This window comes from Thalassophryne amazonica, chromosome 16 (genome assembly GCF_902500255.1).
Source record: "Thalassophryne amazonica chromosome 16, fThaAma1.1, whole genome shotgun sequence".
Classification (NCBI taxonomy): domain Eukaryota; kingdom Metazoa; phylum Chordata; class Actinopteri; order Batrachoidiformes; family Batrachoididae; genus Thalassophryne; species Thalassophryne amazonica.
In genome coordinates, this window is record NC_047118.1 from 13,319,792 (window position 1) to 13,336,314 (window position 16,523).

The 16,523-nt window shown below is 38.7% G+C and overlaps 2 protein-coding genes across 3 annotated transcripts in view; one reads left to right on the forward strand and one right to left on the reverse strand.

The window, feature by feature from the left end:
- snx8a (sorting nexin 8a) overlaps nt 1-1,531 on the forward strand; it is a 31,343-nt gene extending 29,812 nt beyond the window's left edge. For both annotated transcript variants that reach the window (XM_034191004.1, XM_034191005.1), the window contains one exon: nt 356-1,531. In XM_034191004.1, coding sequence (XP_034046895.1) covers nt 356-436 — 81 coding nt within the window. In that variant the 3' untranslated portion in view covers nt 437-1,531. The remainder of the gene's footprint in view (nt 1-355) is intronic.
- Nucleotides 1,532-8,322: 6,791 nt separating this feature from the next.
- Nucleotides 8,323-15,831, reverse strand: nudt1 (nudix (nucleoside diphosphate linked moiety X)-type motif 1). Its single transcript, XM_034190137.1, has 3 exons — nt 15,594-15,831; nt 13,106-13,251; nt 8,323-8,509 (listed from the first exon to the last, which is right to left on the reverse strand). Exons 1-3 carry the CDS (start codon nt 15,743-15,745, stop codon nt 8,337-8,339), a joined length of 471 nt encoding a protein of 156 aa, XP_034046028.1. The 5' UTR covers nt 15,746-15,831; the 3' UTR covers nt 8,323-8,336.
- Nucleotides 15,832-16,523: the final 692 nt, after the last annotated feature.

Below are 16,523 nucleotides of genomic sequence, written 5' to 3' on the forward strand. Positions count from 1 at the left end.
CAGTCTAAGTCTATAGCAGCATAACTAAGGGATGGTTCAGGGTCACCTGATCCAGCCCTAACTATAAGCTTTAGCAAAAAGGAAAGTTTTAAGCCTAATCTTAAAAGTAGAGAGGGTGTCTGTCTCCCTGATCCGAATTGGGAGCTGGTTCCACAGGAGAGGAGCCTGAAAGCTGAAGGCTCTGCCTCCCATTCTACTCTTACAAACCCTAGGAACTACAAGTAATTTACTACAGATTCTGTCACTCCACCACTACATATTCATGCACCGCCAAGAAAAATCCTGTGGTATGTCGCCAGTGTTTCACACTTTACATATCGATATGTCATTTTCCTACTCCTTTCTTTTTAACCAGATGGGAGAAGTGTGGAGCGATCTCCAACCGAAGCTTGGATGTCTCTTTGGAGGCCACAATGGAAGGAAACCCTCCCTTTGAAGCTCGGATCCAGAAGGTCCAGGAGAGAAGCACTGCCACTTATCAAAACTGGAAATGATCTTGGTGGAAGAATATCTCTCTCATTCTGTGGTCATGTTATATGTTAAGATCAACACAAGGATTGTTTTCTATGCAAGTCTTGCCGCCTAAGCTTTGGTCATTTCCTTTGTTGGGTTTGATCGTAAACCTTGCAGCCTCTAAGTGGATGGACTAATGGGTTCTCCTAAAGAAGACTGTGCTCATAAATCTGTCATGCTGTGTTCTACCTGAAGAAGATATCAGCTCCATTTCTGAGCCATCCCTAAAAATGACAAGTCAGCCTAACCCAGCATGCATCTGCGGCTGCTGTCCATAGTCAGCAAGTGGAAGAATAGTTATGTTGTTGCTGTAGTGAGTGATAAGGTCAGAGGTTAGATGGTGAATGCTACTCCGTGCTGCATGAATTACCAACAAAAGCCAGCCATTACACCACACAATAATGCAATACGGTGTTATAGCAGTATCGTACTGAACCAAAATGTATATACTATTGGAACATGTGTACGGCTCACAACACACTCACACTTGCACTTAGATGGAATGGCGTGCACACTCCACCAGTGTTACAGAGCCAATAGATTTCCATTATGAATTTGTAGAAGGTGAAGACATTTATGCAGTTGAAAGTCTGAACAGGAACAAATGGCAGCGGGGGTGGCAAGTAAATGTTACACCTTGCGTTAGGCATTGGTGAAGTTTTCACTTTTTGGGTGGTGACTGAGCAAGAGTTTAACCTGGAGTGTTTTCATTTTCAAATCTCCTGCTTCTGAGTGAGAATCCAGATGGAAAACTACATGTCTCAAAGAGGTTTAGAGTTTTACATTGAACAAATACGTGGATGTATAATTAATGCTTGTTAAGGCTTAAATGAGCCTGTAGGACAAAAGTCTGCTGGTTCACACAAGATATTCAGAGTTTTGGAAATATTTCCGTGATTATTAATTTATGTCTTCTGTGTTATGTGAAAATGACCGGTTCTATCTGTATGAAACATATTTGCTTAAAATGTATTCTTAAGCAGAATGGGAGAAAAATAAAAATCAGCATTGATCCTTAGTGATGTAGTGCTCTGAAACAATTTATTTCAAAATTAATAGATATTTAGTTTTATAATTCCTGTTTTTGGTTGGCATCATCAAAAATAATAAAATAAAAGTTTCTGGCCTTGCAGGGGTTTTCGTTAGCCTGATTTGTCACCGTGGTGACTACAATGCACAATCACACCAGTGATGACTGAGACACTGGACTATGGATTGGTACCTCGTGTCCAAGATGCACGGAGCTCCGGAGTTTATAGGGAGCAACAGAAAAAATATAAATCATTCCTAAAATTTTATCACTTCATTCGCGATTAGAAATACAGCACTGCATGTGGCCACTGGAAAAGGCAAAGTGCTGGCTCAAATTTCTGTCTGAGGAAAAAAAAATTGTTCAATAAGTGTCTTTCAGTGTTTGTTATTATCCACATAAGGGTGATTCTTAGACTACGGGCACTTATGTCCTTTGATCATATTGTATGAAAAACAGAAAAAAGGGGAAATTTCACACTTTTATAGTTATCTTTACAATGAAAGTGTGTTAAGAAATTTGTTCTAGTAGTCTATGATGACTTTCACCTTTTTTCAGCATCATTATATGCAAATATTGCCGTTTTGTGCTTGTCCCACACCCAGACTTTTGATCTTCAATGATAAAAATGAATGGTAAAGAAATGTTTTTTTCTAATGTTTTAAAATATCTCTGAATAAAATATCAAAACATAATTGGGGTATTCAATGTCATACAACTGTTGTGATTTTTTTTTTTAAACAAAATAGTTGTCCCACACTATTGCCGTAATTTCCACCACAACACTGTAATGTCCCTAAACAGTTTGTATGAAAGATTGTTTGGGTAGTTTCTATGGAGATAAACAGTGACATCAGAGCACATGTATATAGCGCCAAATCACAACAAACAGTTGCTCCAAGGCGCTTTATATTGTAAGGCAATGGTGTGGTGGAAATTACATTTACAAGGCTAATAGTGCCCGTAGTTAAAGAATCACCCATAAATGTCCATCACTCGGGGTGTTATTTTCTGGCTCAATTCTCTGTGTTTGGCACAGCACAGATGCTGATCACTTATTCACAAGTATGAACTAAATAAGCAAGGGGAATAATTGTATCTTGTGCACATGCAGTAGCATTTTTAGTGCTCAATAAAACATTTATTTCTGTCATGCTGAAGTTCTGTTCCACCATAGATGGAAAAACCTGTGATGCAACTGTGCATCAGCATCTTCACTGCCAGCACAGCAGTGCAGCGTAATGTGTACAGTCTGTTCTGCGTTTCTTAAATACGCTTCTGCGTTACGTTGATGAGGCCTTACTGCCTTGTATCGTGTATTGTTTGGCCGGCTAAAGATGAAATGCTGTTTGTCATTACATCTGCAATGGAGGCTGTTTTCACCTGCATTTATTTGCCGTTTTATTACGATTACGTAACCTTACTGATTTCACTTTGCCTTGGTGGGTTTTGTCTGATGAATAAGAACATTACCATTTTGGGGGGGGTGGGGGCAGATCTGGAGAAAACTGTAGAGACAAGAAAAACTAGAGTTGAGCCAGGCTGAAACCAAAATTTTGTGAATGTGAAGCAGTCCTGAATCACTTGTAATTCTAAAGCTACTAATTGCTGAACAGCTCTTTTGTGAGTTGTATGTCAGTAAGATGGATCATTTAAAAAGGGTAACAAAAGGGTGTTGGGGAGGGGGCTGTTTCTCATCTTAAATTACATGTATGTTGACAACCAAAACAATATTAATAATTCACGTGTGCCATATGCCTGTGTTGAGCAGTTACTGATTTCAATATGCTACGTACATGGCCCATAGGCTCCAGCACCCCCGGGACCATTAATTGGAGGAGGCAGGTATAGAAAATTGATAAATGGATGGATAGTTGTATATGCCCCGCCCCCAGATGTTAACTCCCCTGCCACCCCAAAAAAGCATTTTGATTTAACAAATTTGTGATACTGCAGAGTGCCCTTTCTACTTTATAAGGGAACTGACATTTGTTTATCTTAACTCATTTACTAAAGTACATACAGTTTACAATGGAACTTAGTACACCTTTGTATAACAAATGATTCAGACTTGTTTCACCTCAACTTATGCTTCTTATCAAACAGATACTTTTGCAAGCCTACAAATTATGAATTTGGTTAGTTACATTGAAAGGTATGCAAGTTTTGTTGCATTAATTTTGTACTTTGAAGCCTGTTTATTCAGTATCTTTTTTAAAGTATTTCTTTTGATTGATGTTCAGTTATGAAGAGGTGATGAAATTTTACATTGAAGTAATATTGAGCAGGGGCAAACTCACATTTGTGGTGTATTGTATGTTCTTGTAAGAAATTGTATGCACTAAATGCTGTTTATAGGAAGATGACATTTTAAATTTCAATTCATGAGGGCATTTGAATCTGATTAACATTAAATCAGTGTATTTGATAGATTTTGTTGCAGATTATTTTGCACACTGAAAAAAAAGAACCATCTTAAAGTGTTAGTAAAATCTTAATAAATTAAGTTCTCTGAACTTAAGTTTGCAAGTTAGATCAACTCTAACTTACAAACTTAAGTTCTAACAACTTCATTTTACCAATTGTAACACTTTTTTCAAAGTTGGTTCAACTATTCTTTTTTCAGTGCATTACAGTCTATACTATTTTTCTCGCATTATAACATCTGCAGTTTATGTTTTATTTACTTTGCTGTTGAGTAAAATGTTAGTAGGCTTCAAAGTGAAATTTACTAAGCTATGCCAAGCTTAAAACTATAAAATACACAACAAAAGGCAGGGATATAAAAAGATCAGCTGGTGCGAGCAGCATGTCGCAACAACACTAATTTATTGTTTTGATACCAAAGATACACAATGTACTACACATCCATTTGCATATCCAACTACACACTCCAGTATACATTTTCCAAAATCTATACTATTGTTTAATTTAATTTTTTTTATGCTGTGCTTGACAAATGCTAAAAGCTATATCATGATTTGGGGTGAGAAGAATATGAATTTGAATGAATATGAATTTTCCCCATATACTTGTTAACCTGACAAGATTTTCTGGTTAAATTTTGAATGAAGGTCTGTATTTTGTGATCCACAAATATTTCTATATTTTTGCTTTTCAGATACACTATTTGGCATAAACTGATGCATTTTGTTTGACATATTTTGTATTAAAAATGCAAAGGCACAATTTATGATGGATTAATGCTTGTATTTATAAAATTGTCCCACAAAGTTCAGGTGATGTCAAACTGTCAAAATGCAATAATTTAGATTTTTGTTCTTACTGAGAAAATTACTTACTTCAAATAATTAAACATTTACTTTGTCGAAAAAACATCTGCAAGGTTGATGGGTACAGAAATTATGTGGAAATAACACTGCAGATATTACAAAAATCAAACGAATTAACTCAGTAATGATGAAAAAAAGTATTTTTTCCAGTGTTTATCTGCTTTTTAAAAAGGAACAAATATACAATATGCTCAAGTGACAAACATAAAGGTACAAAAAAAAAAAAACCTCAAACCCTGAAAACATCACATACATATTACAGTCAGCTGTATCGATACATGTTCAGTAACATTTGACCTAATTGTGGGAATTTAACACCTACATATGGAACAATAAAAAGAAACAATACATGGAAAGACACTTTCAGCATTATACAGTTAGTGCCCTGGTATTTGGGCAGTGAGAATTCTATAATTTTGCCTCTGAACACCCCCAGGGTGGAGTTAAAACAATCTTCTTGTAGTGTCGACTTTCAGCTTTAATTCAAGATGTTTAACAAAAATAATGTTGATCATTTTGGAATTACATTTTATACAGAGTCCATGAGTATTTGAACAAGAAAATATAACTATTACTGTTCATATGAATTATCACTTTTCAGATTTTCCATATAACAAGTTAGGGGATGGACACATGAGCATTTGCAAGTCAGTGAATGTCTTGGATTAATTTAGTTTACTTTGGGTACCACACCAGGACTAGATTTGAATAAATTTAGTCACATTGCTAGTAGAGATACTATTAAACGTGGTTTTTTTTTGGGGGGGGGGGGGGGGGGGTATTAGTCCATGGGCCAAGCAAGTTTTCGGTATCACTTAAGGGGACCTAAACAGCGCTTACAATCCAGCCTCAGTGTACCATGGCCTACACAAAAATGTATGATAACCATCCCAGGGCGGTAGTTGTGGCCAGCTCGGGGTCAATGAAGAATTATACAGAGGTCAAAATTTTAAAATGCTCCAATCATACTGAAAAGTATACCACATTATTTGTCTTATCATGATTCCAAGAAGGTATAGTTTGGACTATCTGTGACTGAATGTTAGTTATGGGGTTAAAAACAGCAAAAAAAATCATGACAAAGGTCAACTTTAGTTTGTACAGGGGTCAAAAGTTAAAGTTACTACAATTTTTATAAAAAAAAAAGTAATGCAAATTGTTGGTTAATAGGATTTTAAAAAGAGATAGTGTGGACCATGTGTCGTGTTTAGTTATGTTACAGGGTATCATACAGTAGTGTTCAGAAAAATAGTAGTGCTATGTGACTAAAAAGATTAATCCTGGTTTTCAGTATATTTCTTATTGTTACATGGGAAATAAGGTACCAGTAGATTCTCACAAATCCAACAAGACCAAGCATTCATGATATGCACACTCTTAAGGCTATGAAATTGGGCTTTTAGTAAAAAAAAAAAAGTAGAAAAGGGGGTGTTCACAATAATAGTGTGGCATTCAGTCAGTGAGTTTGTCAATTTTGTGGAACAAACCGGTGTGAATCAGGTGTCCCCTAATTAAGGAAGAAGCCAGCACCTGTTGAACATGCTTTTCTCTTTGAAAGCCTGAGGAAAATGGGACGCTCAAGACATTGTTCAGAAGAACAGCGTAGTTTGATTAAAAAGTTGACTGGAGAGGGGAAAACATATACGCAGGTGCAAAAAATGATAGGCTGTTCATCTACAATGATCTCCAATGCTTTAAAATGGACAAAAAAAAAAACAGAGACCGTGGGAAAAAAAAACCAAAAAACGGAAAACAACCATCAAAATGGATAGAAGAATAACCAGAATGGCAAAGGCTCACCCACTGATCAGCTCCAGGATGATCAAAGACAGTCTGGAGTTACCTGTAAGTGCTGTGACAGAAGACGCCTGTGTCTAATTTATTTGCAAGAATCCCCGCAAAGTCCCTCTGTTAAATAAAAGACACGTGCAGAAGAGGTTACAATTTGCCAAAAAACACATCAACTGGCCTAAAGCGAAATGGAGGAATATTTTGTGGACTGATGAGAGTAAAATTGTTCTTTTTGGGTCCAAGCAGACAGTTTCTGAGACAACCCCCAAACTCTGAATTCAAGCCACAGTTCACAGTGAAGACAGTGAAGCATGGTGGTGCAAGCATCATGATATGGGCATGTTTCTCCTACTATGGTGTTGGGCCTATATATCGCATACCAGGTATCATGGATCAGTTTGGATATGTCAAAATACTTGAAGAGGTCATGTTGCCTTATGCTGAAGAGGACATGCCCTTGAAATGGGTGTTTCAACAAGACAATGACCCCGAGCACACTAGTAAACGAGCAAAATCTTGGTTCCAAACCAACAAAATTAATGCCTCGCAGTTGTGAAGAAATCATGAAAAACTGTGGTTATACAACTAAATACTAGTTTAGTGATTCACAGGATTGCTAAAAAGCAGTTTGACCATAATAGGTTTGAGTTTGTAGCATCAACAGCAGAAACTACTATTATTGTGAACACCCCCTTTTCTAATTTTTTTACTAATAGCCCAATTTCATAACCTTAAGAGTGTGCATATCATGAATGCTTGGTCTTGTTGGATTTGTGAGAATCTACTAAATCTACTGGTACCTTGTTTCCCATGTAACAATAAGAAATATGCTCAAAACCTGGATTAATCTTTTTAGTCACATAGCACTACTATTATTCTGAACACTACTGTACGTATATCATAGAATCCAGTACATCTTAACCTTATTTGACCTTTACTTTGGAGACCAAGCATTCAGCACTACTCCATTTATTAATCCCTTTAGTTCAACCAATAATTTGCATACCTTTATGATCAGACGAATCATGTGGTATACTTTTTCAATATGATTGGAGCATTTTTAAATTCTGACCTCTGTCAAATTCTTCATTGACCCCTACCAGGCGACAGTCCCCACCCTGGGTGGTTACACATTTTTGTGTAGGCCATGGTACACTGAGGCTGAACTGTAAGTGTCGTTTAGTCCCCTTAAGTGATACTGATTAGGTTTCACATACATATTACAAGCTTATTTTATTGTTGAGAACTGCCTACAGTACCGTACTGTTTGCTGATGTAAATGAAGTCCAGCACACAGTTTGTGCTTTATAAATATTATTATCCCCTTACTTGAGAAAAACGTAAAAGTGATGATTTGTATTAATCCTTGTATTTTACTTGTCTAATTATTTATGGTGTGTGAAAATGGAAGGACTTGCATGCAGATAGCTGGAATTGCAAAATGATTAATGCATTTTTTTTTTTTTAACTTTTGTTTTTTTGGTTAAACCTTGTGAATTAAAGCTGCATTATAAACACATCTTAATTGTTTAATTTCAGCTCCACTGCAGTGACATACAGTGGCAACATGACAAAAAAAAAAACAAAAACAAAAAAAAAAAAGAAAAAACTGTCCAAATACTTATGGGCCTCACAGCAGAAGCAATTTGGACTTCTTTTTTTCCTTTCTATTTTTGCCCCAACCGCAAACGCACATCTCTGGTGTGGTTTTAAAACTCCGTCACCTCCTGCAGTGTGTGGCTGAGGATCAAGTCATGACCCTGGAATTTGAAATAACCAACAAATTTCTTTTTCTGGAGCATCATGGGGAACCACAGGATGTCATCAGGCCACATTTCACTGAAAGGAATGCTGTCGCATTGAAACCACTGAGGTCTCATCTCTGTGAAAACACAAACAGAAACACAAAGAATATATAATTTAAAAAAAAAGCCTTTGCAACATCAGGTTCAGATTGCACAGAAAGTTGGACTGAAAAAGAAAAAATAAAAGTGCTAAATCTGGAGCGCAGCAGAAAGGCAAACCACATGCACTTTGGATGTGAATTTAAAATCCCTACTTATTTTTACCACCATTATAAAAAATTGAAATGCCCAGTGTTTTATTGAGTATTGTCAGTGTTGGTAAGTATGTGGCTTTTCACGTTGCACAGATTCAATCAATCAAGTTTATTTCTATAGCACTTTACAACAGTTTTCACTGAACCAAAGTGCTTTCCAATAGCACCAGCTAGAGATAAAATGAAAAACACAATAAAACACAATAAGAGCATCCAAAATAGAATAAAAATAGACAAAAAAGTGTGAAAGCAATTATGTGCAAAAAGCTGCCCTGAACAAGTATGTTTTTAACTTAGCTTTAAACAGAGGCAAGCTATTAATGGACCTCAGTTCAGGAGGTAATGCATTCCACAACTTAGGACCTGCTACTGCAAAAGAACGGTCACCCCATTGTTTGGACCTGGACCTGTGAACCTCAAGAAAGTTTTGGTCAGCAGACTGAAGTGCTCTGACAGGGTTGTGTGTTTTTAACAGGTCACATAAATAAGAAGGTGCAATGCCATTTACAGCTTTAAAAACAAACATTAACAGTTTAAAATCAACTCTAAAATGGACTGGAAGCCAGTGCAGGGAGTAAAGTACAGGAGTGATGTGGCTGTGCTTCCTGGTATTGGCATATCAGATCTCTGATATGGTGAGAAATCAATCGTAATATTACAAGTAGGGATGGGTATCAATAAGATTTTATCGATATCGATACCATTATCAATTCTGCTTATCGATTAACACGCTTGTGAATTTTTTTGTGTACTAAAAGTAGACTTTACAGGTTTTCTGTGTCAGCAGATCAAAGAGCTTTTCTTATACGTGTATCCGCTCTTGGAACGGTCTTCCTGCGACCGTGAGGCAGTCGGAGTCTGTGGACATTTTTAAGTGAAGACTTAAAGCCTATTTGTATTTTCTTTCTTAATATAGCTTTTATTTTTTATCTGTTTTATTCTTTTACTTCTGTTTTAATTATGTATTTCAATGTTTTAATTTTTATTTATTTATTTAAATTTTTTATGTTGAACCTATGTGAGGCGCCTTGAGATGGCTTTTGTTGTGATTTGGCGCTTTATACGCCGATTAAATTGAAAATGAACAACATTTTATTGAGTCTTAAGTAAATAAATACGAAATTGGTCATTGGATCCTTAAATTCTGGACATAATGAACTCTACATGGTGGATCCTTGATCTCTGGACATAAATAGAAATAAACAAAATATGCAGTTTTTGTCAAATTTCCTTTCAGACATTATTGGCATGAATGTCTTTCCATACATCTGAGCTGAGCTCTTGCAGCTGCTGTGCTGCACATCAGGATGTAATTCATAAAGAATGCAGGACATCTCATTTTGGGAGGAAAAAAACGTTTTAGTTGATTGTAGTTTATTGTCTGTATTACGTTTGTAAGAGGTGTCATTTTATTTAAAGCGGCGATTCGTTTTGAAGTTATTAATTCTGACCAGACTGTCTCTGCAGAGAGCCGCGCAGCATTTCGAGCTGTGCCACGGAAAGAGGACGATTCTTGTTTTGACTGCAACAAGACAAGAGTCCCAATTAGTGACTTTAATCCACACAAAAGTGACTCATGATATTTTAATGGCTTTGAGCGGAGTTAAGAAATGGACTTGCCATTTCTGAAGAGCAACGAATCAAACAACCAACGAGCTAGTGGATCAAAGCATTGCTTCATTGGGTCATGCTTCAAAGTGGTGTCGCACTGCAGATACAGTTGATTACAGAGCCGCTGCAGGGTCTGTAATCAACGTAGAGAAATGATCATTTTCCTGACAAACACCCTCAAAAACAACGGCCGCTCTGAAGGACCGACAAGGGAATCGTTAAGCAAAAAGGCTATTGATGACGGTGGACTGAATAAATTTCTTAATGAAATGATTTACGAAGAACCGGTTCTTGATACCTAACCCTAATTACAAGTCAAGTCTCGGAGCATCCCTCAGCCTTCTCCAGCCACTGGAGTCCTCAACACTGAGACACCTCTACGTGACATGAATTTATGAGACTTCCTTTTTTCAGAAAATCAAGACTGTGGTAGGACTGTTGTGCACATGTTCTGCATATGTTGTAAAACTATTTTTCTCTCCAAAATCATAGCGACAACTGCCCACATACGCACCACTGTGGCACCACTTTGGTATGTGCTTTTAAAACCGGTTGAAGCATTTTAAAGTTTTCTAAACATCTTCAGGATACACTCTGCAACTGATTTTCAGTCCACGACACACTGCAAACACAATTTTTTTTTCCCGTGACAGTCGAAACAATGTGGCACATACACTTGCGGCACTTTGACTTGAACCTGAGGCGGGCGGTCTTCACCCCCGGTGTGACTGGACCCTAAGCTTGTTTGAGGCAAAGTCATTCCAGTGGTATCCAAGGATCCACTGAAGAGACTAAGGACTAGTGAATACCAATACCAGATCTTCATGCTCTAAAATCGATTCTCAAATCAAAATAGATCATTTTGATACTTTAGTCATTTGAGGTACTGTATATCGTTAAAGGAACACAGTGGAAAGTAAACTTTTGAGGTTTTGTGTAAGTGACACGCGGTTGGTGTCAATTATTGTGGCATTTATATATTAAATAGTTTACTTGCAATTTCAATTTAAGTCACCCAGTACTATAAAACAGCAAGTGTTTGTATCACCTAATGTAGGCTATTTGGAGAGATTACATATATAGTTGAACCTAATAAGATTAAGCACTTAGTGCATAGGATCGTATATTGTTTGAAGATGAGACTCATCTTGTAAAGATGTTTGATGAATGCAAAGACAAAGTAATGTGTTATGAAGCTATGATTTGAAATACACTATTTTTTTAGATTTACCATACACATTAGATGTATTTGCACAAAGTATTGGTATCGAATTGGTATCACAGATACCAGCCTAAATTTCCTCAGTATCGGATCGGAAAGGAAATTGGTGGTATCGGACATCACAACTAGGTACCAAAGACATTCAGTTGCCACCTAATGTCAGCAGTTTGTGACCAAGTCTCACAACCACGCAGTAAGACAGGAAGCAGAAGGAGCCTAAATACTTGGATCTTTGTTCACCTAGAGAGATATCAATTTTGCCAAACACCTCTGTCCAGTGAAGTTATGACCCCATCAGCTTTTACCAGTCCTCACTCGATCTCAAAGGGTCTTCGGCCTTTGAGATCAAGCGACGCCTTGGAAAAGTTGACACTACAGTTTGCTGCGGTGACTTCTCTTTACTTCCAGTTGTTTCACAACAGTGCAGGGGGGAAATTTTCAACATATTATTGGATGCCAATTAATTTCTTTCTTCCATGTGCCCCCCCCCCCCCCCCCCCGTCCCCAAATATCTGGCATCCATTTCCTTATTTTCAAAGTTTACTTTCCACTGATCCTTGCCGTATCCTGCAAATCCAATTAAAACTTGTATTTGTTAAAATGGCGATTACTGAAACGTGACTCAGTTTCAAAGCACAGTTGTATCCTCATATTTTTGCCCAGTTCTTGTTATTCAGCTGTTTCTTATAAAACCGCTTGCTGTATTGTACATTTCACAAGAGGTTTTGTTCTCCACTTGTCTTATCACATGACTTATGTTTCTCTCCAAACTCTGATTCAGTGTTATCACGTCCTTTCTCCATGAGCAAACTTTGCATTGCGATATGAAATTCTAAATTAATGTTGCTCATCTTTTCCTTCAGTAATGAGATTTATATAAATACTGCCTTCAGTAATGAGATTTATATAAATACTGAAAGAGAGCAATAATCTGATAATCTTTAAAAGTGATGCCAATAAAAACTAAGTACAGAAAAAGAACAAAAACAGTAGTCTGAGTCATCAGTCATTGGATTTTCAAAGACGCAACATTAAAGCAAGTACCATGGCGCCTGCCAATCAGAGTACAAAGGTAGTGTGATGTCAGCTCTCTGTTCAATCGAACAAAATAATCAAAGATGGCAAAAAATGTAATCTAATCTGTTCAGCATTTTTTCCCAAAAATATTTTGTAAAAGATAGCATGAAGTAAACACTTCTAAATCTAAAAACTCTGTTTCTGCAACCAGATAACACCTCTGAAGTGATTTAAAAGACATCTTACAGAGATGTTAGCATGCTAACTGGCGATACAGGAACGTCACTGTTAAAGACGATGGACTGAAACAAAACAAGCAAAATTTGGTTCAGTGAAGCAGGGAAGCGTGGAGTGTTGGGTTTTCCCGTACTTTATAATCTGTCATTAAACACTGAGCACATAAACGTGAAGTAACCACAAACTGCCCTCGACCTGGGAATGTCCATCAAGCGACAAACGCCAACTGCTTGTCACCTTCATTTAGAGCTAATGGGACCGTCAGGTTGGTGACAAGAGAGCCTTATTAAGATGCAGCGTTTGTCAACGTGTGAAGCTACAGTAAATCATACCGTCTGATTCCGTTGGTTCTCCATTGTAACTGTCAGCTCTGAAGATGTGAACATCTAGTAGCTCGCTTTCACCCACAAATTCAAATTTGATGTTTCCAATCTTGTCCAGATGATCCACCGTGAGGCCGCTTTCTTCTAGCAGTTCTCTGAGAAGGAAAATACATTAAATCAGTACTTAAACATTCTGAAGATGAGGCAAACTGTGCAAAGAAAATGGCACCAGCAGACGACGGGAAAGTGGCTCCTTGTTGTGTTGGCTAATGTAATGTAATGTAAAAAATGTAATGTTCTTGCAACCATGCAGGACTGTAATGTGAGAGAGAACAGCGGTGGCACCCAGACCCAGATAAGTGGTAGAAAATGAATGAATGAATGCGTTTGAGGATTTCGCCGAGGATGGGGAAGTGTGGGTAGGGCTGCTCGGTCTATTGGTCTTCTAACTCTTAATGAGGAATCTCAAGGTGTTCCCAAGCCATCTTGGAAATAAAATCCCTCCAGCATGTCCTGGGTCTTCCTCGGAGCCTCCTCTCCCAGTTGGGCATATCTGGAAGACCGCCGTGGGGTGACAACCAGTGGGTTTCTTCACCAGATGCTTCAACCACCTCAGCTGGCTCCTTTCTATGTGAAGAAGCAGTGGTTCTACTCAGAGCCCTTCTCGGATATTTGAGCTTCTCAACCTGTCCTGGAGTGTAAGCCCGGGGGAACCTCATTTATCCGGGACCTCAACTCTTTGATTTCTTGTCAGATATGAATGCTAAACTGGGGCACTCTGTTAGACACACTATGTTCTGCGAGGTCTGTTAGAAAACTATCCGACCTTTTTATTTTTTGCAAAAACTATATGGATTTGAATCATGTGCGCTTGCATCAGCCAGGCTTGAACCTTCGTGCGCATGCGTGAGTTTTTTCACGCCTGTCGGTTGCGTCATTCACCTGTGAGCACGCTTTGAGTGAGCAGTGGTCCAGCCCCCTCGTCGGATTTTTATTGTGAGGAAAATGTCTGAACGATTTGGAGCTTTGCTGCATCAAATTTGTCCAGAAACTGTGAGAGACAGCCAGGTGGAAACCATTCGGAAGATTCAGACAGCTTTCAGGGACGATTCTATGGGGATCACACAGATTAAGGAGTGTTACAACCGGTTTAAAGACGGCGCACAATGGCGGAGGGCGCGCCGCGCTCCGAGCGGTGATCGACAGGCTGAAACGACCAGATCATTTCCAAACTGAACGCTGTGTTGATCCAGGACGTCGTCTGACTACTACAGAAATGGCAGAAGAGGTGGACATACCACTTTTTCGGCACATTCCACTGTTACAGGAGTTTTTGTCATGGAAAGAGGAGCGGAAGAATTCGCCACGGAGCCGCTAATGGCGCGGGACAAAAGCACCTCCGTGTTGGTCTCACAGGACATGTTGTAACATGCTCAGCTCTTGTACCATTCGGAAGATTCAGACGGCTTTCGGTGGCTTTTCAGTCGTGTGACTATCCGAGAAATTGTGGACGAGCTGGACATGCCACAACATGTCCTGTGAGGCTTCATCACGGCGTTGCTTTTTGTCCCACGCCATTAGCGGCTCCGTCCCAACGCGCGAATTCCTCACAATAAAAATCCGACGAGGGGGCTGGACCACTGCTCACTCAAAGCCTGCTCACAGGCGAATGACACAACCGACAGGTGTGAAAAAACTCACGCATGCGCACGAAGGTTCAAGCTTGGCTGATGCAAGCGCACATGATTCAAATCCATATAGTTTTTGCAAAAAATAAAAAGGTCAGATAGTTTTCTAACAGACCTCGTATGACAGAAACATGCCCCCTGAGATTGTAGGACATTCCATCCTTCCTTAAAGAAGTGAAAAGTGTGAATACATCATCTTGGAATCGAAGTGTGACCTGTTCACTCACTGTCATCGTGGCAATCCCTTATTGGCAAGATTGTCTCCTGTTGTTAAACAATGTAATTAGAAACTCCACTATCTCGCCTAGACATTTCCATGCCTCCACTGGAATGTCATCTGGACCAACTGCCTTTCCACTCTTCCTCGCCATTCTCAGGTGGGATGGTGGACACAAAGAAAATCTACATCCAGGGTTGACCTAGAGATCCCTTTGTGTGGGTCTGTTTAACTTGGGGATGTCGTTGCACAGAAGACAAACACACAAGCCTTGACAGATGATCCTTAGCCCGGTCCGATGACTGGGAAATCCCAGACGACTGGTTCTGAGGACCTGCTGCAACCTTCATTATCTGCTGTTGAGCACTTATTGTTTCGCCAGAGCCCCGACAGCCGTTTGGTGTCCAGGGTTCCTGTTGGGTCTTGATGGTTACCATAGCGACCACGGATCACACAAGGTCCCCATCATATTTCACCTCAACAGGAAATCCCCTACTTGATCCCTCACTCAGGTGTCACGTGGTGGACAAGGGTTTGAATTTTGACACCCTGTTTACTGAATACATTAATAATTATAACCTATTTAATTCACCTCCTTGCAGCATCTTCAATCTTTTCTCCTGGTTGGACTTTGCCACCAAATCCATTCCACTTGCCGGCACCAAAGCCTCTTTTCTTCATGCCCAGCAGAACTTTGCCGGGCTGGACCACCAGAACCAGAGTGAGCAGTTTGGACGTGAACATGCTTCAGGGTCGGCGAGAAATTAGCACTTTTCTTAACAGTTACACTAACTTCAACAATCGTAATAAATAACTACAGCGGGAAAAACCAGAGAAAACACGTGAGATCTCCCATTAAAGGACTTCCGCATGTCGTTGTCGTTTGAGGCGCTAATTTGTTTAATTACGAGCGCAGTTGAGGTAATATTAAAGACATCGATGAGCCGATCATTTGCTTTATAGATCAGCGGAAATGTGTTACACTAAAATATGCCCGACTAGAAACCGTTTATGGACGCGTTCACACCGTCACAGAGTCACCAAGCAGCAGTGTAATGAGCCCCTTTCCTGTTTTTTTCTTTTCTTTTACTGACAAAGTTTGATACATTAATGATGGTTTTATTTTGTGTCATCTGTCTGCATTTATATACGTGTTTATACTTACACCCTGGTTTATTTAGGGCTTTTTTATGACATAAGGCTTCTTTGACATTTGTATTGCATGCATGCAATACACACACACACACACACACACACACACACACATATATATATATATATATATATATATATATATATATATATATATATATATATATATATATATATATATATTATATATATATATATATATATATAGCACTGCTTCACATGAAGCCTCCTGTGATCAAACATCATAGTGACAACATCAATGTGACTTTTTTTTCTCATAATCATGAAATAAATCAAAATGATTACACATATTCAAAATGGCCCTTTGATAGACCCCGCCTCTCACCCAATGACAGCTGGGATATGCTCC